Here is a 25,808-nt window from a genome sequence, read left to right on the forward strand (position 1 = left end):
TCAATGGTACTCTTCAATAATGCTGTCAAGATGCTACAATACACAGAAAGATTATGTAAACCATCAATAACCTGTACTTCCCAATCCATCGAGATTCTCTGACCACCTTACCTTCAAAGCTTTCCACATGGTTTCAAGGAACCAGAACACATGGAACCAGAATTAGGTCTAGCGAGTCTGCTCTGCCATTCGATTGTGAGTTATTTTCCCCTCTCAACCTCATTCTCCTGCCTTCTCCATGTAACCTTTCACGCCCTTACTAATAAAGAACCTATCAACCTCTGCTTTAAATATACCCAATGGCTTAACCATCTGTGGCAATGAATTCCACAAATTTGCCACTGTTTGGCTAAAGAAATTCTTCCTCATCTCTGTTCTGAAGCCACATTCTTCTATTCTTAAACTGTGTCATCTGCCCCTAGACTTTCCCACCATCAGAAACAACCTCTGCATAACCACTCTATCCAGGTCTTTCAATATTTGGTAGGGTCAATAAGATCCATCTTCATTCTTCCAAACTCCAGCCAAGTTTGTCATGGTCCATGTGGGTACCAGTGACGTAAGAAGAACAGGGGAAGAGGTTCTACTGAGGGACTTTGAGCACCTAGGGACTAAGCTAAATTCAGAGCCAAAAAGATAATAATCTCTGGATTGTTACCTCACAACCTTATTTAATTAGTTGTAATTTGGTGACTTTTTAGTTAACTACAATAAGAAACCCTTTCTCATCCTACCCACACCTCATCAATTTTAACAGTAACAATGAATGGAATAAAGCTTGGACCATAAACACTTACTGAAATAAGAAATTCATTCAATCCTGAAAGCCACTACTTGAAATAGTGATTCTGTTTCTCCTCACTGACGCAGCCTGACCTGCCAGATATGCCCAAACACTTTTTTTTTGTTAAGGCTCTCTAGGTTTCACCAGTTTCAAACAACACAGTTCGTTCTAAACAGGATCTCACAAATCAAATCCTGCTCTGTCTGTCAATGCTGTAACCTGGATCAAACAATGGACCACATCATCACATTCTATCTTTGCTGCAAATTTAAGATAGACTCCTTCACTAAATAGGCCTTTCAGAGATTATGATCTAAATTAGAAAGAAGTGACATGGGATCAGAATAGAATCCTTGTGGGCAGAGTTATGAAATTGCAAGGGTAAAAGACACTGATGGGAATTTTGTACAAGCCTCTGAACAGGATGTGGAGGACAATTTACAATGGGAGATAGAAAAGGCACTGTAAAAAAGACAATGTTACCATGGTCATGGGTGATTTCAATATGCAGGTAGATTGGGATAATCAGGTTGGTTGCTAGATTGAAAGAGATGGAATTTGTAGAATGCTTTTGAGATGGCTGTAGTCCTGCTGAAGGGTCTTGGCCTGAAACGTCAACTGTACTCTTTTCCATAGATGTTGTCTGACCTGCTGAGATCCTCCAGCATTTTGTGTGTGTTTCTTGGATTTTCAGCATCTGCAGATTTTCTTTTGTTGAGATGGCTTTTTAGAGCAGCTTATGGTTCAGCCTACTAGGGGAAAGGCAATTCTGGATTGGGTGTTTTGTAATGAAACAGATTTGATTAGGGAGCTGAAGTTAAAGGAACTCTTAGGAAGCAGTTATCATAATAGGACGGAATTCGCTCGTAAGTTTGAGACAGAAAAAGAAGCTAAAGTCAGATGTATCAGTATTACAGTGGAATAAAGGGAATTACAGAGGCAAGAGAGTGGAGATGACCAAAGTTGATTGGAAGGGAATACGAGTAGGGACAATGGCAGAACAGCAATGGCTAAAGGTTCTGGGAGCAATTTAGAATGTATAGGACAGATACATGCCAAATATAAAGAAGTATTCAAAAGGGATAATGAAGCAAACGTGGCTGAGAAGTCAAAGACAGAATAAAAGCATAAGAGAAGGCGTATATTATAGTAACAATTAATGGAAATTTAGAGTATTTGTAAGCTTTCAAAAACCAACAGAAGGCAACTAAATAGCCATAAGGAGAGAAAAGGTGAAATATGAAGGTAAGCTAGCCAATAATACAAAAATAGATACCAAAAGTTTTTTTTCAGATATGTAAAGAGGAGGGCTTGGATAATGATCCGCTGGAAAGTGACACCAGGGAGGTAGTAATGGGTGACAAAGAAACGGTGGAGAAACTTAATAAGTATTTTGTGCAAGTCTTCACTGTGGGAGGCACTAGCAGCATGCCGGATATTCGAGAAGTGATTGTAGTTGCTATCACTAAAGAGAAGGTGCTTAGAAAGCTGAAAGGTCTGAAGGTGGGTAACTCACCTGGACTAGATGGACTATACCCCAGGGTTCTGAAGGAGGCAGTTGAAGAGATTGTGGAGACATTAGTAATGATCTTTCAAGAATCACTAGATTCTGGAATGGTTCCTGAGAACTGGAAAATTGCAAAAGTCACTCCTCTCTTTAAGAAGGGAGGGAGGGGAGCAGAAGAAAGGAAATTATAGGTCAGATAGCCTGACTTCAGTGGTTGGGAAGATGTTGGAGTTGATTAGTAAGGATCAGGCTTCAGGGTACTTGGAAGTGCATGATAAAATAGGCCTAAGTCAGCATGATTCCTTAAGAGGAAATCTAGTCTGACGAATCTATCAGAAATTCTTTGAGGAAATAATAAGCAGAAGAGACAAAAGATAGTCAGTGGATGTTGTGTACTTAGATTTTGACAAGGCCTTTGATAAGGTGCTGCACATGAAGCTGCTTAACAAGAGCCCATGGTATTATAGGAAAGATACTGGCACGGAATAAAAATTGGCTGACCGGCAGGAAGCAAAGAATGGGAATAAGGAGCCTAAAGGTTAGCTGCCAGTAACTAGTGGTGATTCTCAGGGGCTGATGTTGGGTCCACCTCTTTTCATGAATGCAATATTAGCATTCATTTCAAGAGGACTAGAATATAAAAGCGAGGATGTAATGCTGAGGCTTTATAAGGCATTGGTCAAACTATATTTGGAGTAATAAGAGCAGTTTTGGGCCCCTTATCTAAGAAAAGATGTGGCAACCTTGGAAATGGTCCAGAGGAGATTCATGAGAATGATTCTGTGAATGAAATGGCTAATGCCTAAGGAGTGTTTGAGGCTCTGGTCCTGTTCTTGCTGAAATTTAGAAGGGGGGGGGGGTGGTAATCTTATAGATACATATCAGATACGGAAAGTCCTAGATAGAGTGGATATTTCCTATAGTGGTGGAGTCTAGGTTCAGAGGGCACTCCCTCAGAATACAGAGACATCCATTTAGAACAAAGGTGAATAGTTTTTTTTAAGCCAGAGATGGTAGAGAGGCTATGGAGTTTATTGCCACAGACTGTTCTGGAGGTCGTCACTGGATATATTTAAAGCAGAGGTTGGTGGGTTCTAATTAGTCAGGGCATGCAGGATTACGTGGAGAAGACAGGGGAATGAGGTTGAGAGGGATAATAAACCAGGCATAATGGAGTGGCAAAGTCGACTCAATGGGCTGAATAGACTAATTTTGCTCCAATGTCTTACACTCTTAAGAGTCCAAGTGCTCTTATGGTCTAGATATTATTCAACATGGGTAAGAAAAAGACTGAAACCTTTGGTGTTAAATGCAGCTTTCTTAGAATGATGGCCGATTCACATTCTTCATGAACCAGCAAAGAAAAACTATTGGAAAGTTGGTCAATTTCATTTCACTGTGTGCAATAGTCTCCACATTAGCAAAAATAACTTTTTACTGACATATTGACTTTGCTTTTTACTTGGAAATCAAGCAATTACAACAACTGTGGTGGAATTTCTCCCCTTGGTGTTGCTGGCTAGGCATTCATATTGGCCTTTCTTAAAAAACTGCAAGTACTTGCTTGAACGTGTTTATCTAGAGAATAAGTGCAGCTTCAGTGCTATTAAATCAACAACTAATATTGTCATTGCAAGGAGCTTCAGAAGCATGCCTTTCAATCCGACAAATACTTTTGATTAACCCAGTCAGCAAAAAAAAAGCTCCCTTCTAATTATTGGCAAGATTTACCTGCCATATTATTTCTAACTTCCTCTCACCTTATTCAATATTTTGTGACAGAAACAAAATTATGTTTGATTACAGGTACATAGGGTCATAAAGTGAGCTTTGGCACATTGGCCTTCAAAAATTAAAGTAATATCGGAGTTGGGATGTTATGTTGAAGTTGTATAAGACATTAGTCAGGCCTAATTTAAAGTATTATGTGAAGTTTTGGCCACCTAGCTACAGAAAAGATGCTAGATAGTTCGAAAGAGAACAGACAAAATTTACAAGGATGTTGCTGGTGCTTGAAGAGCTGAGTTATAGGGAAAAGTTGAATAGGTTAGGACTTTATTCACTGAGCATGGGAGAATGAGAGGAGATTTGATAGAAGTATACAAAATAAGGGGTGTAGATGGGGTTAATGCAAGCAAGCTTATTCCAGCAAGGCTGGGTGAGAGTAGAACTAGAGGTCATAGGTTAAGGTTGAAAGGTGAAATAATTAAGAACCTGAGGGAGAACTTCTTCAGAGAGTAGCGCGAGTGTGGAACAAGCAGCTGGCAGAAGTGGAGGATGCAGGTTCAATTGTTACACTTAAGAGAAATTTATGTAAGTAAATGGATGGGGTGGGGGGAATGGAGTGCTACATTCCAGATGAGGGTTGATGGAACCAGCCAGAAGAACAGTTGGCACATACTAGTTGGGCCGAAGGGCCAGTTTCTCTCTTGTTATGCTCGATGACTCTAAGTTTGTTGTTGACACAAAGATAGTTACTAAGCTGCAAAGAGGAATCCTTTCAGAAGAGTAGGAAGCTATTTGGCCCAGTAAGTTTATGCTAGCTCTTAGAACAATCCATTCCACTACTTATTTCTGTGACCTTTACTTTCACATGTTCCTATTAAATCTGCTCTGAGCATCCTAGCCGCCTAAACAAGGAATAAGTTACAGTTGCCCATTAACCTGCCAACCAACACATTTTTGGGATAAAGGAAGAAAAACATATGGTCAAGTGCGAGAAGTCAGAGTCGATTCTGATTTGCTGGAACAGTGGAACAGCTGCACTGTGCCACCCTATGGAAATAGGATCTGAAGGCTGCAGAGCAACTTGGGTAGGTAACTACTACTACTACGTCGACTCAGGCCGAGAGGGCCGGCGTCAGGCATGGTAACGGACTCTACACTTCTCCCTCATCAGTGTGTTCAGTTCATCTACATTAGCCGTGCCGCTGTCTTCTAGGAGCGTGTTGACCATAGTCTTGGGAGGGCGCCCAGGGTTCACCTTCCCATGCTTGGGCTCCCATATGATAACTAGGCTGGCAGGTAGCTCGGGGTGGTGTAGACAGTGTCCCGCTAGTTGCAGTTTTCTTGTCTCGATTTTAGTGCTGAGCATCGGTTGGTTGTTATAGAGCTTGACGTTCATCATGTGCTGTTGCCAACTCACGTCAGGAGCATTTGTGTATAGCAACCATCTAGAGACTTCCGCATCATCTTGGTGAGTGTCCACGTCTCGCATCCGTACATGAGAATGAACTCTATGACTGCTATGAAAATCCTCTTTTTAAGCCTTCTGGTCAGGTTCAACTTCCAGATTTCCTTCATGTCGTTCATAGGCCTCCATGCCAGCGCCTTCCTATCTTTATGTCCTTCTCCGAACTCATCATTCTTAACCCCAGGTACTTGTAGTCAAAGACTTTCTTAATGGTATCATTCTCTACGGTCTCGAGAGTACCTTCGTCGCAGTTAAACACCATGTACTCTTTTTAGCGTTTAGGTGAAGTCCAACTTTATTGCACTCAATTTCCACTTTTGTCATTAGCTGCTGTGCTTCCTCCATCTGGTCAGAGAGCAGGACTATGTCATCTGCAAAATTGAGATCTGTGAGCGTAACTGGTCTGACCCTTTTGGTTCGCCCCGGCTTTATGGTAAAACCAAGCTTGTCATGATCTTTGGTAGCTTGATGTAGAACATAATCAAGGACGATTATAAAGATGTAGGGTGCCAGAGTGTCTCCTTGCAGCACACCAGCTAGGAGCTCGAACACTGCTGTTTCTCCATCTGGTGATACAACTTTCGCCATGGTTTTGGTATAGCTGGACTCTATTGCTCTCAGTAGATGTTCTGGCACTCTGTAAGCTTTCAGGATCTTCAGCATTTACGTCGGTGAATGGAGTCAAAAGCTTTGCGAAAATTGATGTAAGTAAGCACAGCTGGTAGGTTGTTCTTCTTGACTTCCTCGACGATCCTACAGAGAGCAAGTATTTGCCTTACTGTTGTGCGCTTCTGCCGAAAACCATACTGATTGAATCTTAGCTTGGGGTCAATGGCGGTGCAAATCCTGTTCAAGATTATCCAATTGTATAACTTTGCTAAGATGCAGGTCAAGCTGATACCGCGGTAGTTACCTGTCTTTATGAGGGATCCAGACTTGGGGACTGGGATAATGTTTGAGAATGACCACTGTTCTGGTTTGCTGCCTTTTATCAGTGCCGTATTACATATGTCCAGCAGGATGCCGTCCAGGTCGCAGTTCTTCAGGACATCTGGTGGTATCCTATCTGGTCCAGTGCTCCTGCCCTGTTTGAGTGCATATTTGGCCTTCTTCAGTTCCTCAAAGGTGAATGGCCCGTCATCGATGTCGACTTGCATAGTGGGTATGTCTTCTTCTTCTTCCGTAATCGTTGGAGGGCTTCCCAGCAGGTTCTTAAAGTGGGTAAACCATGTCTGGACATGGTCCTCTGCTGTTTTACCACTTATTTGACTGATGGGGACTTCATCCATCTACTGATCTCATTGACTAGGCGCCATGCTTCTCCATGCTGCATGTCTTCATTAGCAGCTTCTATCTCTCTAATCCTCTCAGCTAGTTCCTCTTCCTTCAGTCGGTCGTAGGTGGCAAAGAGATTCTTCTTTGCTGCCTTGAACTTGTCTCTTAGCTCTTCCGTTTCGCTCCTTCTAAGTTCGGCATGACAAGCATTGACCACACTTCTTGCTGTGACGACGTCAGGATGTTTCGAGATCCGACTCTTCTTGATTCACTTCACTGGAGGCAAGCTCTTTGTTGCATCTGTGTGTGCGTCTATGAGCCGTTGATAGCGGTCAGTGGCAGTCTCTTCCTCCCCCCCCTTTCCAGTGGGCCGAAGCGATTTCTCACCTCCACTGTGTACTAGGCTTGAAGAGTAGGTCGTGAGGAGAATGCCTTCCAGTGTTTCTTCTCCTTGAAACCTGTGGCTTTGAGTTGCCGCAGGCGTAGTCTCACTTGCATTGACACTAGGTAGGTAAAGTGAGTGTAAACACCAAAGTATAATGTGGGAAAATGTGTAATTGTCTATTTTGGTAGAAAAAACATATTGCTATACAAAACTGATTATTTATCTTAAGGATGCAAACACAGTTGGGATAAGACTTTCTAAAATGATATCTAAAATGGGCAGGTGGTTCTTTATTTATTATAACATATAAAAATAATTTAGCCCATCTAGCCCCTGTTAACTATCAATAGAATTATTCTACCATTCCTACTCCTCCTCATATATTTTACGTGGCTCTGCAACTTACTGTCTCACAAATATCCATCAAATTCCCCTTTCTAACTACTTAGCTACACTAAGAGATAAATTACTGTGACCAGCTTGTCTGCCATTATATCTGCAGGATGCAAGAGGAAACTTGACCAATGAGTGGAAACCCTCAAGGTCATAAGGAAGATATGCCAACTTTGTAATTACAGCAGCCAAAGAAGCAATTGAATACAGGTTCCTGCTGCTAACTGCTCTGTTGACCTAATGAGGAAAGATTTGGACAGGCTAGACCCTTTGATATCAATCTCTAAACCCAATATCAGAGCGTTCTTCAAGAGGGTAAACTCACGAAAAGTGCACGGCCCAGCTAATGTCCCTAGACTGAATGCTGAAGATTTGTACAGAGCAACTGGCCAGTGTATACAAGGACATCTTTAATCTCTCGCCTCTATAGTCTGAGGTTCCCCAACCACTTCAAAACAGCATCCACAGTACCAGTACTCAAGAATAGCACCATGATGTGTCTCATTGATTGCCATGTGGTAGCACTTACCAACCTCTCGCTCAACGCCAACAAACCAAGAAGTTAAATATTGTGTTCAGAAGGAGACCATGAGGAGGTTCCCATCTACTTCAAGAGGGTGTCAATCATACCAGTGCCCAAGAGCTGGGTGACCTGCCTCAATAACTATCGCCCAGTGGCACTCACATCTACTGTGATAAAGTGCTTTCAGAGGTTGGTTATGGTTAGAATCAGCTCTTGCCTATGCAGGACCTGGACCTGCTGCAATTTGTCTATCGCCACACTAAGTCTACTGTAGATAAAATCTCACGGGCTCTCCACTTGGCCTTGGATTACCTAGATAAGAGTAACACCTATGTCAGGCTGCCACCTCAAGGACGTGTGCTTAGCCTACTGCTGTACTCTCTCTACACCCATGAATGTGTGACGAGGTACAGCTCAAACAGCATGTATAAATTTGCTGACAACACAACTATTGTTGGCAGAATTTCAAATGATGAAGGGGAGGCATACAGGTGCGAGATAGATCAGTGGTTTCACAACAACCTTCCACTCAACTTCAGTAAGAGCAAGGAATTGATTGTACGGTTCAGGAAAGGTCAGTGGAGGGAACACATATCAGTGTACTTTGAGGCATCAGCAGTGGAAAGTGGGAGTAGTTTCAAGTTCCTGGGTGCCAACATCTCTGAAAATCTATCCCGGGTCAAACATACTGACACAATGACAGAGAGGGGATAACATCAGCTATATTTCTTCAGGAGTTTGAGGAGACTTGGTAAATCACCAATAACAAACAAACATAGAACATAGAAAACCTACAGCACAATACAGGCCCTTCGGCCGACAAAGCTGTGCCAAACATGTCCTCACCTGAGAAATTACCCAGGGTTACCCATAGCCCTCTATTTTTCTGAGCTCCATATACCTGTCTAGGAGCCTCTTAAAAGACCCTATCATATCTACCTCCACTGCCGTCGCGCGGCAGTTCATTCCATGCACTCACCACTCTCTGTGTAAAAAAAAACTTACCCCGATATCTCCTCTGTACTTGCTTCCAAGCACCTTAAAACTGTGCCCTCTCATGTCCAGTCCAGTCATCAGAATGAGTGGGAAATATCCAAGTGATTTTGGTCCCAGATGGACACTCATGAATTACTACAGATGCCACACGGACAGCATTCTAACTGGTTGCGTCACTGTTGTGTATAGAAGTGCCACTGCACAGGATTGGAAAAAGCTGCAGAAGTTCTAAACTCCGCCAGCTCCATCATGGGGCACTAGCCCCACAACATCAAGGACATCTTCAAAAGGTGATGCCTCAAAAAGATGGCATCGTCAGGGACCCCCATCACCTAGATCATGCCCTCTTCTCATTGCTATTATCAAGGAAGAGGTACAAGAGTCTGAAGACATGAACCCATGAACACTACAGTATTGCACAATGTACTGCTGCTATAAAACGACAAATTTCATGACATATGCCAGTGATATTAAACCTGATTTTGAGCACTGGTGACCCACAAGGCTATGTCCTCAGCCACCTACTACTCTATTTCCTGTACACTCATGACTATGAGACTGGGTTCTGCTCTAGATCCATCTACAAGTTTGTCTATACAGTGCTTCTGATTACCTCAATGAGGCAACAGCAAAACCAGAGACTCCACCCACCCCACACATTCTCTCTCTCATCAGACAGAAGATTCAAAATTCTGAAAATACACTCAGTAGCCGCTTTGTTAGGCACCTCCTCTTCCTAATAAAGTGGCTACTGAGAGTATATACATGGTCTTCTGCTGCTGTAGTCCACGAACGAACTCCAAGGTTCAACATGTTGTGTGTCCTGAGATGTTCTCCTGCACGCTACTGTTGTAACGTGTGGTTATTTGAGTTACATTGCTTTCCCGTCAGCTTGAACCAGTCTGGCCATTCTCCTCTGACCTCTCTCATTAACAAGGCATTTTCACCCACAGAAATGCCACTCCCTGGACTGTTTTCTTTTCACATCATTCTCTAAACTCTAGAAATTGCTGTGTGTGAAAATCTTAGGAGATCAGCAGTTTCTGAGAAACTCAAACTACTCCATCTGGCACCAAAATCACTTAGATCATACTTCCCCCTTGCTCTGATGTCTGGACTGAACAAGTGAACCTCTTGACCATGTCTGCTGCTTTTATGCATTAAGTTGCTGCCACATGACTGGCTGATTAGATATCTGCATTAACAAGTAGGTGAACAGTGTACCTAATAAAGTGGCCACTGAGCATATGTACTACCAGGCTGTCCACTCAAGTTATAAGACTATTGAATGGTTCTCTTAAACGACAAAATTGACTCTTGACCTCATCTATCTCGTTATGTATGATCTTGCAGCTCATTGTCTACCTACATTGCATTTTCTCTGTAGCTGTTGCACTTCATCCTCCATTCTGCTATCGTTTTACCTTGAAGTACCTCCATGCACCGTTTAATGAATTTATCTGTATGAACTTTTCGTTGTACCTCGGTGCTTATAATAAACCAATTCCAATTACCAATTAGTGACTAATGAATCCAGAGAAAATAGAACAACTCTTTACACACTGAGTGGAACTCATTATCATTGGAAGTGAGCTTCGATGTTTTCAAGCCGTAAAATGGACAAATACAAAGCCAAGAAACAGCTAGCTCTTCACCGTATACCAGGGATCAAATTAACCTGTCCGAATAGCCTGTTGTGTACTATACATTTTGGGGTTTAAAAATATCCTGTTAGAAATATGGACAAAACCCGGTTTAACTTACCTTCGGTTAAAACATCAACGTCACGCGGGACACATTCAAACCTGTCCTGAGGGGGCGAAGGTGCGCCCGCCGCCCGTGAGGACGGGAGTTGAAGTTCTACGGCTGCGCCGTGACGCGCGACCATCACCACCGCGAGCGAAGCCTCGGGAGAGCGCATGTGCCAGGAGTCCGAAAGCGATGAGCGCCTGCGGGCTGGCGCCACGTTTGTCGGTTTAGCGAGAGCTTCAGTAGAACATTCCCATGAACTAAGTTTTGAAAAAAAATGCCATGTTTTTAGGAAGAGATGCCTGAAGGAAATGGAGCAAGTATTTATGTGGATCTCTCTTCTGACAAATCTGAAGCTGCTTTTTACCACAGGGATGTGTGCTGTTATTATCAGCTGTGAATGCAGTTAGGACAACAAAGTTATTGAAGAGATAATAGCATTTGATTCAGTGATTTTTTTCTCGCTCTGTGTGTAGTTTTGGCTCGGGCAACAACGCCTGGCATTCGTTCGTCACATTTTTCGAAATTTGCAATACAAATTCCCGTATTTGACAGATTTTTATCTGAAATTATACACTTAAATGTCACTTATTTAGGACATGTCTTAACAACTGGTGCAGTGAATGAACATCTACGTTCCCGTCAGTTGAGGGTGGATAAATAAGAAAATATGTTTGGGGTGGGGGGAGGACAGAACATTTTATAATATAGAGTTGATTGAGTTCAATATAGGAATGAGGAAGAAAGTCGGACTAGTTAAACTCAGGTGAGTTGCTGGCAGTGATACTGCGATGCTCATGCAAATTCATCAGCAGTGGCTCCGGGATAATCTGTGCGGTTGACGCGTGATCTGCCAATCATATGGCGTCACTGCATTTCCAGAAGCCGATGCTTCAACTGCTCCTGCCTCCAAGGGCTTTGATAAAAGGGATCGGTTGCCCCCAAACTAAAGAACAGTTCATCGAAGGCCAAAAATAGTGCATCGTTTGTATGCAGCCTGTCAGTCGGAACAGAGCGTGCAAGCAATACCCTTTGCATTGCAGTTCCACCGCACAAGAAGTGGAATCGGGAGTTTGCACGGAGTTTTCTCCCCCAGATTTGTTTGCTTCCATTCAAGATAGGCGATATGGAATATGTTTACATATTGCTTTCTTTTATTCCGTTATTATTAAAACACAAACTTCACGCAGCAGGAACAGAAGGTAAGCATTTTAAAGATAACGTTCTTTATGAATAACATGTATTAGATGTAAGCATTTTCAGCAAATAATATTTGATCCGAACGGCACCGGTAGTTCTCTTACTGTAACTTGTGGCTTAAATTCGGAGCCAACAGACAGAAATGCTATTTTGCAGATGTATGGAAGTAGCAACTATTTATTTTTTCCACAGGCGTGCTTTTCGGGAAGCTTACTGATTACGGGCTGGTGGTGCCGTTTAGTACCGATGACCGGGGTCGGTATATTTCACACATTGTTTCGACTGGCCACGGTGAGCTTCGGTCTGGGCGGCGCGTTGCACGGAGTAGCCCACATCAGAGCACAGAACGGGGACTCTACTTCAACGTCACCATTTTTGGCAGAGAATTACATTTGCGGCTGAAACACAACAGCAAGCTGGTTGCTCCCGGTGCCACGGCGGAATGGCAGGAGGATTTTCGGCACCTGGTTACCGAACCTATCCAGGGAGACTGCGTGTTTTCTGGGGATATTACTGACATGCCAGGAGCAACCGTGGCACTAAGCAATTGCGATGGTTTGGTGAGTGTGGAAAAGTAGATACATGCACGATACTGGGGAATGTACTGATTATTAATTAATGCGATTAATAATTGAAACTTTTTGGGACATTCCAATCAAAGTTGCAGCAAAAAAAATCTTGTAAAAATCTTTCAGTAACCTTGTTCAGGAACATTTCGGCAATTCTCTTTTAAAAGTTATGTGAGTTTTTTTTTAATCGAGATCTGCGACCATAATCATCATTTGTAGGTTAGACACAAGCGAGTTGTAATATTGGGTTAAGTTTACTGAGTATATTCGGATCATTTGGCAAGAGTGATTTGAAGTATATTCTCAAATGACATTTTTAACATACCGGCTTAAGTTTGTCATTTTCTATTGTATTTTGCACTAAGGACAGAAATAGCAGAATTCGCTGAATATCGGTTTCCTATTGTACTAGTACCGGCATTCTTTCATGTTGAAGGTTTCAGTTTTTCCGCCCTTCCTTGTGTTGTTCTGATTGGTGAGATGTCAGGGTGGTTGAGACATTGACCTTCATCTCCTTTCCGGATTGGCTTTTACTCCGTGTACTCAGACACCGTCTGGGAAAGCGAGCGGGCTTTTAGTTTTGGAAAAATCCCATTAGGAAATCGACTTTTTTTTGAAAAATTGTTTATTTGTGGAATGGCCATTTATGTTCAGTGTTTTTGGGCCCAGTATTGTGGAGCTGCGGGTAAAATAAAATAAAATATACTGAGTTAGTGATTAGGTTGTGCCTTGTTATTCCTCATCCCGCTCGTCATGGATATGTTGTGATTGAGCCGTCGTAAAGTTTGGGCGAGTCGCTAGAGCTATTGTAACATTTCAACAGGGATGACAGCTTTTAAGGTCGGATTTTAGAAAGCGAATTCACCCACCACGGACAAGATGAAGCACAGAAATAGAGGTGGATTTGGTTAACTATAATAACCGTTTGGCGTTAAATAGACCAGCGTTGTGTTTACTGAGAAAGTTCATTAAATCAGATTGCTATTAATGTAAATTTGTCTTTTGGTTTTAATGTATTAAACTATGATAAATTTAAGGCAGGTTAGGCCCACTGTGACCATGCGATCATCTTTCAATCTTTCAAGAGGGTGAACCTTCACTGGACGTCAGGCTCTGATGGTGGATCTGCAGGGCACTCAAAACCTGTGTCAACCAATTGAGTGGAGTGTTCAAGGACATCCTCAATCTCTCAATTCTGCATTCAGAGTTTCCCACTTGCTTCAAAAGTGCATCAATCACAGGAGGAGGAACAGGGCAAGCTGCCTCAATGACTATTGTCTGGTAGTATTCATACTTATGGTGATGCAGTGCTTTCAGAGGTTGGTCATGGTGAGAATTAACTCCTGCCAAAGCGAAGACCTGGACCCACTAAAATTTGCCTATCTCCACAGCAGGTCTACAGTGGATGCTATCTTATTGGCTCTTCACTCAGATTTGGATCACCTGAGGAACAGCAATGGCTACCTCACACTCTCGTTTGTTAATTACAGTCAGCATTCAACACCATCATCCCCTCAGTACTAATCAACAAGCTTCAAAAACTGGCCTCTGCACCTTCCTCTGCAACTGGATCCTTGACTTACTTATTAGGATATCCAGTCATACTCGATCAGAAATAATATCTCCTCTTGCTAACAATGAACACAGGCACACCTGAAGAATACTGTTTAGCCCACTGCTCTTCTGTCTCTACACTTAAGACTGTGTGGGTAGACAACTCAAATAGCATCTACAAGTTCACCAATGATACAACTGTTGTTGGCAGAATCTCAGATGGTAATGAGGAGGCATACAGGAGTGAGCCACAACAGTAACCAGCATCAGTCAGACAAAGGAACGGTTTATCAATCTCACAAGGGGAAAGTCAGAACACGTATCAATCCTGACAGAGGGGTCAGCTGTGGGAAGAGTGAGCAGCTACAAGTTCCTAGGTTTTGGTTAACTGAAGATTTATCCTAGACTAAATATTCTGTATTAATAACATTTTGAAGAAGGCATACCAACAGATATATTCATTACGAGTTTGAGGAGATTTTGTTTGTAACCAAGGTCTAGCAAACATCTACAGATATACCATGAACAGCATTTTGACTGGTTACATCACCCTCTGGGGTGGAGGCATCAATGCAGAGCATCGGAAAAAGCTGCAGAGTGTTGTAAACTCAGCTGACTCTTACCTAGGCATTAGCTTCCCCAACGTCAATACATGATGCCTCAAGAACTTGGCATCATTAAGTCTGTCTCCTTCTCCCCCCTCCCCCTCCACAGAACCCCCAATCCGTCTCCGCCAGAACCTCCCCCCGTCTCCGCCAGAACCTCCCCCCGTCTCCGCCAGAACCTCCCCCCGTCTCCGCCAGAACCTCCCCCCCGTCTCCGCCAGAACCTCCCCCCCCGTCTCCGCCAGAACCTCCCCCCCCGTCTCCGCCAGAACCTCCCCCCCGTCTCTGCCAGAACCTCCCCCCCGTCTCCGCCAGAACCTCCCCCCCGTCTCCGCCAGAACCTCCCCCCCGTCTCCGCCAGAACCTCCCCCCCCCGTCTCCGCCAGAACCTCCCCCCCCGTCTCCGCCAGAACCTCCCCCCCGTCTCCGCCAGAACCTCCCCCCCGTCTCCGCCAGAACCTCCCCCCGTCTCCGCCAGAACCTCCCCCCCGTCTCCGCCAGAACCCCCTCCCAACCCCCGTCTCCACCAGAACCTCCCCCCCCCGTCTCCGCCAGAACCTCCCCCCCCCGTCTCCGCCAGAACCCCCTCCCACCCCTCCGCCAGAACCCCCTCCCACCCCCCAATCTTCGCCAGAACTCCCTCCCAACCCCCCTGTCTCCGCCAGAACCCCCTCCCACCCCCCCACCTCCCCCACTCCTCCTCTCCACCAGAACCTCCCCCCTTTCACCAGAACACCCCCCTTCTCCCCACCCCCCCACCACAATAATGTACTACTATATTCTTGGCTTTGCCTGCCCACTGAACAAATTCTTCTCCCAGCATATATTGAATTGAATACTAATTGGTGAGGAGGAAGAGAAGGTGATCCTTGGTGGATATCCTAAATGCCCAAAACAAACAAAAGTACATTGCAGATGCTGGACGTCTAGAATATAAACAGAAGATGCTAGGAATGCTCTACACGTGTGGCAATATCAATAGAAAGAGTTAACATTTCGGGTCAAAAGTTCCTTTGTTGGAAGTATGTGTCTGAATAACCTGTCTGCTTTTATTTGTCTGCCTAGCAGTTACTCATTCTCTCTCTGCTTGCAGTGTTTGAGCTTTGGGTGCAAAACCTGCTGAAACATACTGTCTGTGGAGACATACAGCTGTACTGATGGATAGTCGTGATATGAGCTATTGTTCACATTCCAGACCTCCTGGATTTGAGGTTTTCCTGTTCATGTGTAATGTTCTGCAGTTCCCATGTGATGGAGAATATTCATTCTGAAGTCTATTGCATGGCTCTATTTATTAGATTAACTCCTTTAACAGCTAAGTTGAGCACAGATAAATGGGGGATTTAATGTACACTTGCTATTAAATTATTTAATGTTTTACTTATCCTGATTAAATTTATTTTCCCAGTTCTTCATTTAAACCAAATGGTTGTTTAAAGTCGCTGAACCTTAATTTCCTATGTGTCTTAAAATTCTCCAAGTCTGTTTCCCTCACTGTTTTTAATTTCATTGAGTCACTATTTTCCTGCATTCTTTCTGTTTCCAGTGTTATTTCTAAATTTCTTCTAGCTTTCAAGCTTCTTCTCCCATCAAGATTTATCACATCTCTTCTCATAAGCATCTTATCAACAAATGGACAAGTTAATTAATTCCTTTCCATTAAATTCAAGTTTTATTATTTTCTTATGATCATTGAGGACTAAAATCTCAAGAAATTCCCCTTCATTGTGGGATTATGGCCCTAAATTCTGGCCTCTGCTGTATGGAGAGAGTGGAATAATTTTGAATCAGTGCCCCAAGTTAAACATGGATGTGAAGATAGATTCAGTCATTGTAGATGAGAAAAATTAGTTCAAAAGGTGCATTCCACTACTTGTGGGACAACAGTGTAGTGTAGCAGTTAGTGCATCACTTTACAGCACCAGCTGTGAGATTGGGGTTTAATTCCCATCACTCTCTGTAAGAAGTTTGTACATTCTCCCTATGACCGCATGGGTTTCCTCCCACATTCTAAAGACTTATGGTTAGAGCTAGGACGTCGTGGACGCGCTATGTTGGTGCTGGAAGCATGGCAACCCTTGCAGACTGCCTAGCAAATCCTTGCTGATCTGGTGGAAATGATGCATCTCACCGTTATGTTTCAATGTACATGTGACAAATAAAGCTAATCTTTACACTTTATCTTCCACTTGTCTAAATGCATATGTAAGAGGAAGAAGGAAGCTTAATTAAGGTTTAGGAGGCAAGGATCAGACTGGACTCTAGAGAGTTACAAGGTAATCAGGAAGAAGCTAAAGAACAGACTTAGGAGATCAAGAAGGAGGAAGGAGAAGGCCTTGTGAGTAAGATAAAGAAAACCCCAAGGCACTTGACACATACGTGAAGATCAGGAGGATGACTAGCGTAAAGGTAGGACCAGTTGGTGATAGAAGAGGCTATATAACATAGGAACAGAATTAGGCTATTTGGCCCATTGAGTCTGCTTTGTCATCATGGCTGAATTTTATCCCTCTCAACCCCATTCTCCCGCCTGGAGGTCAGTGACCAGTGGTGAGCTGCAGGGAACTGTACTGGGACCCCCCTGCTCTTTGTTATTTTTTATAAAAATAACTTGGATGAGGAAGTGTAAGAACTGCTTTAAGCATTTACAACCTCACTGTAATACATATTACCATTTAAAATGGATCAGCGGTGAAAAGAGGGAGTGATTTAGGGAGCCTGTTGGCAGTACTTCTGGAAAGTGAACAAGGTGCCCATTTCTGATGTGGCCATATGCCAAGTCTCCAATCAAAGTTTAAGTACTGAATTAGTAATGATCGGAAACAAATTTTACTTCCTCTTTGTCTTCAAGGAAGGAACATTTGATGTCGTGCTGCTTTCTTTATTCATTATATTTTAATAAGCCTACAATAGTTGTGAGCTTAAAATAATAAGACATGGAGTTTTGTATCTGTTATTGATAATTTTAGATCTTTAAAATATCTATAATGCAATGCCACCTTTAGCCATAGTCATACTTTATTGATCCCGGGGGAAGTTAGTTTTCATTACAGTTGCACCATAAATAATAAATAGTAATAAAACCATAAATAGTTAAATAGTAATATGTAAGTTACGCCAGTAAATTATGAAATAAGTCCAGACTAGCCTATTGGCTCAGGGTGTCTGACCCTCCAAGGGAGGAGTTGTAAAGTTTGATGGCCACAGGCAGGAATGACTTCCTATGACGCTCTGTGTTGCATCTCGGTGGAATGAGTCTCTGGCTGAATGTACTCCTGTGCCCACCCAGTACATTATGTAGTGGATGGGAGACATTGTCCAAGATGGCATGCAACTTAGACAGCATCCTCTTTTCAGACACCACCGTGAGAGAGTCCAGTTCCATCCCCACAACATCACTGGCCTTACGAATGAGTTTGTTGATTCTGTTGGTGTCTGCTACCCTCAGCCTGCTGCCCCAGCACGCAACAGCAAACATGATTGCACTGGTCACCACAGACTCTTAGAACATCCTCAGCATCGTCCAGCAGATGTTAAAGGACCTCAGTCTCCTCAGGAAATAGAGACGGCGCTGACCCTTCTTGTAGACAGCCTCCGTGTTCTTTGACCAGTCCAGTTTATTGTCAATTCGTATCCCCAGGTATTTGTAATCTTCCACCATGTCCACACTGACCCCCTGGATGGAAACAGGGGTCACTGGTACCTTAGCTCTCCTGAGGTCTACCACCAGCTGCTTAGTCTTTTTCACATTAAGCTGCAGATAATTGTGCTCACACCATGTCACAAAGTTTCCTACCGTAGCCCTGTCTTCAGCCTCATCTCCCTTGCTGATGCATCCAAATATGGCAGAGTCATCCGAAAACTTCTGAAGATGACAAGACTCTGTGCAGCAGTTGGAGTCCGAGGTGTAAATGGTGAAGAGAAAGGGAGACAAGACAGTCCCCTGTGGAGCCCCAGCGCTGCTGATCACTTTGTTGGACACACAGTGTTGCAAGCACACGTACTGTGGTCTGCCAGTCAGGTAATCAAGAATCCATGACACCAGGGAAGCATCCACCTGCATCGCTGTCAGCTTCTCCCCCAGTAGAGCAGGGCGGATGGCGTTGAACGCACTGGAGAAGTCAAAAAAATATGACCCTCACAGTGCTCGCTGGCTTGTCCAGGTGGGCGTAGACACGGTTCAGCAGGTAGACGATGGCATCCTGAACTCCTAATCGGGGCTGGTAGGCGAACTGGAGGGGACCTAAGTGTGGCCTGACCATAGGCTGGAGCAGCTCCAGAACAAGTCACTCCAGGGTCTTCATGATGTGGGAGGTCAATGCCACCGGTCTGTAGTCATCGAGGCCGCTGGGGCACGGCATCTTCGGCACAGGGACGAGGCAGGATGTCTTCCACAGTACAGGAACCCTCCAGAGCCTCAGGCTCAGGTTGAATACATGGCGAAGTACTCCACATAGCTGAGGGGCACAGGCTTTGAGCACACTGGTACTGACACCATCCGGTCCCGCAGCCATGCTTGGGTTGAGACGTTTCAGCTGTCTTCTCACCTGTTCAGCTGTGAAGCCCACTGTGGTGGTTTCGTGTGGGGAAGGGGTATAGTCATGAGAGCAGGGTGGCGGACTGTGAGGAGGGATAGGAGGAGAGAGTGGAATATGTGTTGGTTGGGGGCTGACAACAGATGGCTCATGTGGGGGATGGATAGGGGCCACAATGTCAAATCTGTTAAAGAACAGGTTAAGTTAATTGGCCCTGTCCACACTGCCTTCAGCTCCGCTGTTGCTAGTTTGCCGGAACCCAGTGATGGTCCTCATCCCCCTCCAGACCTCTCTCATGTTGTTCTGCTGGAGTTTCCACTCAAGCTTCCTCTTGTACCTATTTCTATAGTCGTAGGGTAATACAACACAGAATGAGAAACAGGCTCTGTGTTGATGATCTGTTAGTTTTTTGTTTTTATTGTTGCATGATTTGTTCTTTTTTAACTCATTGGGTGATTGGCCTTTGTTTTTTTTATAATGGGTTCTATTGTGTTTCTTTGTTTTGTGACTGCTTGTAAGAAGATGAATCTCAAGGTTTGCATACTTTGTTATTAAGTGCACTTTGAAGAAACAGTCCCTTCAGTCCAGCTTATTCATGATGACCAAAATGCCCATATCCTCCTAAGCATTTCCTATCCTTACCTCTCCAAATGTCTTTTGAATGTTATTATTGTACCTACCCTAACCATTTCTTTTGGTAGCTTGTTTGATTTATGTACCACCCTGGGGAGAAAAAGAGACTGTGCATTCATCCTCTCTGTGCCTCTCATGCCCTCTGTCTCTTGTGCTTCTATGAATAAAATTGGAGCCTACCCAACTCAAGCTCTTGAGTCCTGGCAACATTATCATAAACCTTTGTACTTTTTGTACACTTTCCAGCTTAATTGTCTTTCCTAGAATAGGGCAAAAAAAAAGAAAAAAAACCATACACAATAGTACTCTAGTTGTGGCCTCGCCAACGTTTTGTACAATTGCAATGCAATATCCCAACTTCTGTGCATTTTTCCCTGACTGATGAGGGCCAGCAAGCCGAACACCTTCAATATCTTGTTTACCTGTGATGCCATCTTTGGGGGAAGTATGTATTTGTACTCATAGGTTCTTCTGCTCTACAACACTTCTCAGAGCCTTGTCAACCACTATAAAAATACTACTGAGGATTGACTTACCAAAAAAACAAAACCTCATACTTAACTGGATTGAACTCTATTTGCTATTCCTCAGCCCTCATACCTGGCTCATCAAGATCATCTTGTAATTTTTGATATCCTCCCCTGCTGTCATGATACCACCTAATTTAGTGTCATCTGCAAACATACTAACCGGGCCTTGTACATTCTTAAACAGTGGGCCCACCACTAAGCCCTATGGCACACCACTAGTCACAGGCCTCCAGTACGTAAAACCAGTTATGTACCCACTTAGCTAACTCTCCCGGGTTCTGATGTGATTTAGCTTTCCGAGACTGATCAAATGCCTTGCAGCAGACCACAAAGACTGCCCTGCCCTTACACCAATTTTATTTCTACAGAAAAGCTTTGTGAAACTAATTCCCACATGCAATGCTCTACTAATCCTAATGATGGTCAATCATTTACCAATAACTTGCCCATCACTAATGTCTGACTCACTGGCCTGAAGTTCCTTTGCCTGACTTTACTGCCCTTAAATAGTGGTAATTAGTCATCCTCTGCTCTTGAAACTTCACCTGTGGCTAAAGGTAAAGCAAATAACTTTGCAGTGGCCTCCATTTCTTCCCTAGCTTCCCATGAGATCTGAACATGCATTTGGCCAGGCCCTGGGGATTTATCCGCTATAATGTGGAGGTATGGTAGAGAGCAATATTAACCAAGAAAATGGTGGAAATGACAATCTAAACGATATGTAAATATTTGCAAAGATGGTGATTTTACTAATATACAAGCTTGAGGTTCTTTAGTTAACACACACACTTTAGTTAACACAAAATTTCCAGCATCTGCAGATTTTCTCGTTTGAGGTTCTTTAGTTGTTTCTTTTAACAACTTGAAGATCCAGATTTTTGTACATCATATTCTTATGTTTAATTCCACTCTGAAAGGCCCAGTAAATTAACTATTTCTTCAGGTTGAATTAATAATATTTTCAGTTGTTAATCCAAGGTATTTTTATATTTATTTCCTGAGGAGACATTACTTGATTCTACACAATCTGGTTTTGTTTTAGTATTTTTTGACTGATTAATTCCTTTTGTACAAATGTGGAAACCAGATTCCATGCCAAGTCTCTCACTGTCTTGACTTGGAAACGTTGCTATTTCTTCTTTGTCATTGGATCTAAATCTTGAGAAATCGCTGTCCATCAGCATTAGAGTGCCATCACTAGAGAGACTGCAGTGATTGAGGTAAGTGGCTTCTTACCATCTCATGGAAAGTTAGGGATGTGCAATGAATGTTGAGCTTGCTGGAATTCGAAGACTCGTCAGACCTTGTGATGGTGCCAGGGAGTGGCAATATTTTGTAGTCAGCTCTCAAGGGAACAATAAAATATCCCTGTTCCAACCTTTTTTCTCAAATCTGCAGCCGCAATGACTGCAGTAGCTTATAATCCCATTTAAATGCGTTAGCAATCTTAGAAATACTTAGCAGAACAGACCACCCAGAGAATGAGTTCAGCTCCTGGAAACATCAAGGAGGTCCCTATTGTGCCAGGAAACATGAATGCCGGGGAAGACATCATGTAAGACTAAAGCAGTAGTGCTAGAGACCTCCACTCTCTGCCCGCACCGTCTATCCCGACACTAACATCTTCTTGGCTACTGTGTAGTCATTAAACATTTAGATGACCTTTGAGCAAGTTACTATATCAGAGAGATGTGAAAACATGTTATCTACTGTATTTCAGATTCAAGGCTCATTCACAAATCTCTGGGCACTGTATTCCAGCCTCAGGTGTTTCACCATCCACTATACAGAGCGAACGGCACCGTTGGGTAAAGGCAGAGGCAGTGGTTAACACATAGTGCTGCTCAGATGTAGTGGTTCTGCTCGCCGGATCTGGAACTTCTGGCAGTCAATTGTCATTTGTACTATCTGCTGAAGAAATTCTCTACCATTATCCTGGTTGGAGTATACATCCCACCCCAGTTAGACATCAAACTAGCAGTGGAAGAACTGAGCAACGATTTTGTTGTAATTAATTTTTTATTGAATTACATCATCAAACAAACATTTCCATAAGATGTATTTCAGTTACTGTACATGTATCATATAATCATATTTGTCACAAATCTCCACATAATATTTATCTGAGGTATACACCGATGGAAAGGAAAGAAAGAACAATCGAAAGAAGAAAACTATGTACATCGTAGGGAGTGAGTGATCTTTTTTTTACAACATATTCATTGACTTGTGAGAATAAAATCAGGCCTATGAGGTGTTATGTAGTTAAACCATTTTTTCCAGTATGAATAAAATTGTTCCAACTTAGATTAACAGATGCTGTTATCTTCTCCATTTTGTAAATGTCCATTGTAATTTCCATCCATACATTTAGAGTTGGGCTCTCCTTTGATGACCATTTCCCAGTAAGGGTCTTTTTACCAGCCACCAGCAGTACATTCATTAAATATTTATCTCTTTTCAACCATTCTTGAGGTATATACCCAAAATATATGGTCTTACTCTCCAAGGGTATTTCACATTCAAAGATAAAGTAGGGCATTATGTATCCCACTGCAATAGTCTTTGATAACGGGGCATTCCCAGAAAATATGATAATGGTTTGCATTTTGATTTCCACAATTTCTCCAGCAAACAGTGGGGTTATTATCATGATGGGATTTCTGAGAGGGTGTAATAAAATATCTCATTAAGTTTTTCTACCTGAACTCCCTCCATTTCTGTGAACTGGTACACTTCCATTGATACCTCCATATTATTGTCCAGTCTTCCTCAGGTATTATTATCCCTCCTTCCTTTCCCCATTTTGTTTTAATGTGTGAAGTTGAATGTATTTTAAGATTTGACAAAACTTATACACGCTTGAAATGATTTTACTACTGTTGTCTGAATTATATGCTTTTCTCTATCAGACATGTACTTGCCTTGGTTACATTTTTAACAGTCCTATTAACATACTGTCACATCTGTAAATACCGGTAAAAGTCTTGTTTTTCTAATAAGTGTTTCTCTTTGAGCATTTCAAAACAGAAGTGTTCCTTCTTTCATTAAGCTGTTATTCCTTTAGCTGTCCAGTCCTTAAATCTAGCATCCAGTTTATTCGGCATAAAATCCGAGTCATATGCACACCATTTAAGAATTGCAATGTCTCTCTCTAGTTTATATTCTTTTATAATAGTTTTCCATATTTTAAGAGTCCATTTCACTCACGGGTTGTCAATATTATTTATGTAACTTTGTAGGTTGTTATCAGCCAAAATTTGCCTGTATGGGGATGGAAAGTATCCTCTCCTCAATGTTTTTCCATTGAGCATCATATGATGGGTTGCACCAGCATATCACGGCTCTCAACTGTGCTGCAAAATAATAATCTCTAAGAGAAGGTAGGCCCCATCCCCCCTTCTCCTTGGCTAATTGCAAAGTTTTGAGAAAAACCCTAGGCCTTTTACCTTGCCATATATATCTTGATAGCATCTTGTTCCATTGATTGAATTGATTTTGGTTCATCTCTATTAGTAGGGTCTGAAAGAGATATAGTAGTCTGGGCAGTATATTCATTTTAATAGATTCAATCCTTGAACTGAGACCAAGAAAAAGAATTAGGTTCCACCTTGCTATTTTCCTTATTTTTTTATATATTGGCTGATAATTGCTTTCTGATAATTTTGCCAAATCTTTTGGCATAATGATGCCCAAATATTTGACAGACTTTATTTGCCATGCCCAAGTATATCTACTTTCAATTTCTTTTGGTGGGCTATAGTTATATGAAAGTAGTTGGGTTCTATCTACGTTGATCTTGTATCCTGATAATTGGCCATATTGTCCAAAGGATTGCATCAATTTAGGTTAAGAGTCTGTTGGTTGCCCTAGTTAGATCAAAATGTCATCCGTGTAACAGGCCAATTTATGCTCTGTCCCTCTAATAGTAATTCCCCTGATATCTTCATTTTGTCTGACGTATTGAGCTAATGATTCCAGATATAATGCAAAGAGTAGTGGTGTCCATGCACAGCCTTATCTCGTGCCCCTTTCTAGGGTAAAACTATTAGATAAATACCCATTGATTTTAATCTTGGCAGTAGGATTGTCGTATAGTGCCTATATAGTTTTAATAATTGTGTCATGTAAACCAAATCTATGTAAAACTCTATAGAGAAAATTCCAATTAACCGAATCAAATGCCTTTTCAGCGTCCACGCTTATCATTATTGCTTCATTTTCTTTTTTTTATATGATCCATAATGTGAAGTGTCCTTCGTATATTGTCTTGTGTTTGGCATTGTTGTATGAAACCTGTCTGACCATTGTATATCAGTGTGGGTAGAAACTCTTCTAATCATTTGGCCATGATGGAGGTAAATATTCTATAATCCACATTAAGCACAGATATTGGTCTCAGTGACCCACATTCCATTTGATCCTTGCCGCCTTTCGGTATAGCTGAGATTATCGCCTCCTTCCCTGAGTACCATTATTAACAGGCACAAAACACTGCACGCAGATGCCTTTTCCATCATTGAAAGGTAGCTTGAAGAAGCCTCTGCTAAACTACTTAACTAAAATCAGAGGTTCCAGCGCACTTGACCACTGTCACAGCACTTTCAGGCCATCCCATGTCTGCACTTTGTGAAATCTTACCACCTGGCTGTGCTTTAGCTTCCTACATACAGAGAAGAGTATACAATATTGCTTTGAGCCAGTGGCCAAAAGTTCAAAGTAAGTTAATTATCAAAGTGCGTATGTCATCATATACAATCCTGAGATTCATTTTCTTGCGAGTGTACAGGAAACAAAATAGAATCAGTGAAAGACCGCACCCAAAAAGACAGGCATGCAACCAATGTGCAAAAGACAACAAACTGCAAAAACAAAAAAGGGGAAAAAAAAAGCAAGCAATATATATCGAGAACATGAGGTGAAGAGTCCTTAAAAGTGAGTCTATAGGTTTTGTGAACAGTTCAGTGATAGGGATAGTGAAGTTATCCCTTCTGGTTCAAGAGCCTGCTGGTAGAGGGGTAATAACTGTTCCTGAACCTGGTGGTGTGAGTCCTGAGGCTCCTATACATCTTTCCTGATGGCAGCAGCTAGAAGAGCGCATGGCCTGGATGGTGGGAGGTCCTTGATGATGGATGCTGCGTTCCTGCGACAATGCTCCACCTAAACGTGCTCAATGGTGGGGAATTCATAAATGGATATGAACAAATATGCCACATTTATCAGCAACTTCAAGTCCTGCATAAACAAATGTGTGCTTACAAAACTACATTGGGATTTCCCAAACCAGAAGCCCTGGGTGAACTGGGAGATTCATAATCTTCTGAGGGTCAGTCAATTTGTGGCATTCAGAACAGCAGTCCTACAGGAAGTCCAGATA

The 25,808-nt window shown here is 42.6% G+C and overlaps 1 protein-coding gene and 1 long non-coding RNA gene across 6 annotated transcripts in view; one reads left to right on the forward strand and one right to left on the reverse strand.

Annotated features, from left to right (window-relative positions):
* Window positions 1-10,937, reverse strand: part of LOC140212062 (uncharacterized) — a 112,950-nt gene extending 102,013 nt beyond the window's left edge. For all 3 annotated transcript variants that reach the window (XR_011889633.1, XR_011889634.1, XR_011889635.1), the window contains exon 1: window positions 10,821-10,937. This is a non-coding gene — a long non-coding RNA (uncharacterized lncRNA). The remainder of the gene's footprint in view (window positions 1-10,820) is intronic.
* A 157-nt stretch (window positions 10,938-11,094) lies between these two features.
* The window catches only part of LOC140212063 (A disintegrin and metalloproteinase with thrombospondin motifs 14), a 236,392-nt gene continuing 221,678 nt past the window's right edge, over window positions 11,095-25,808 (forward strand). Inside the window, exons 1-2 of one of the 3 annotated variants that reach the window (XR_011889636.1) lie at window positions 11,095-12,007; window positions 12,198-12,565. Coding sequence is in view for 2 of the 3 variants with exons in the window: in XM_072282531.1 (XP_072138632.1) it covers window positions 11,932-12,007; window positions 12,198-12,565 (444 nt within the window). In the remaining variant the exon portion in view is untranslated. The remainder of the gene's footprint in view (window positions 12,008-12,197; window positions 12,566-25,808) is intronic. The other 2 variants (XM_072282531.1, XM_072282530.1) reach the window with 2 other exon arrangements.

This window comes from Mobula birostris, chromosome 18 (assembly GCF_030028105.1).
Source record: "Mobula birostris isolate sMobBir1 chromosome 18, sMobBir1.hap1, whole genome shotgun sequence".
In the NCBI taxonomy this organism is placed as follows: domain Eukaryota; kingdom Metazoa; phylum Chordata; class Chondrichthyes; order Myliobatiformes; family Myliobatidae; genus Mobula; species Mobula birostris.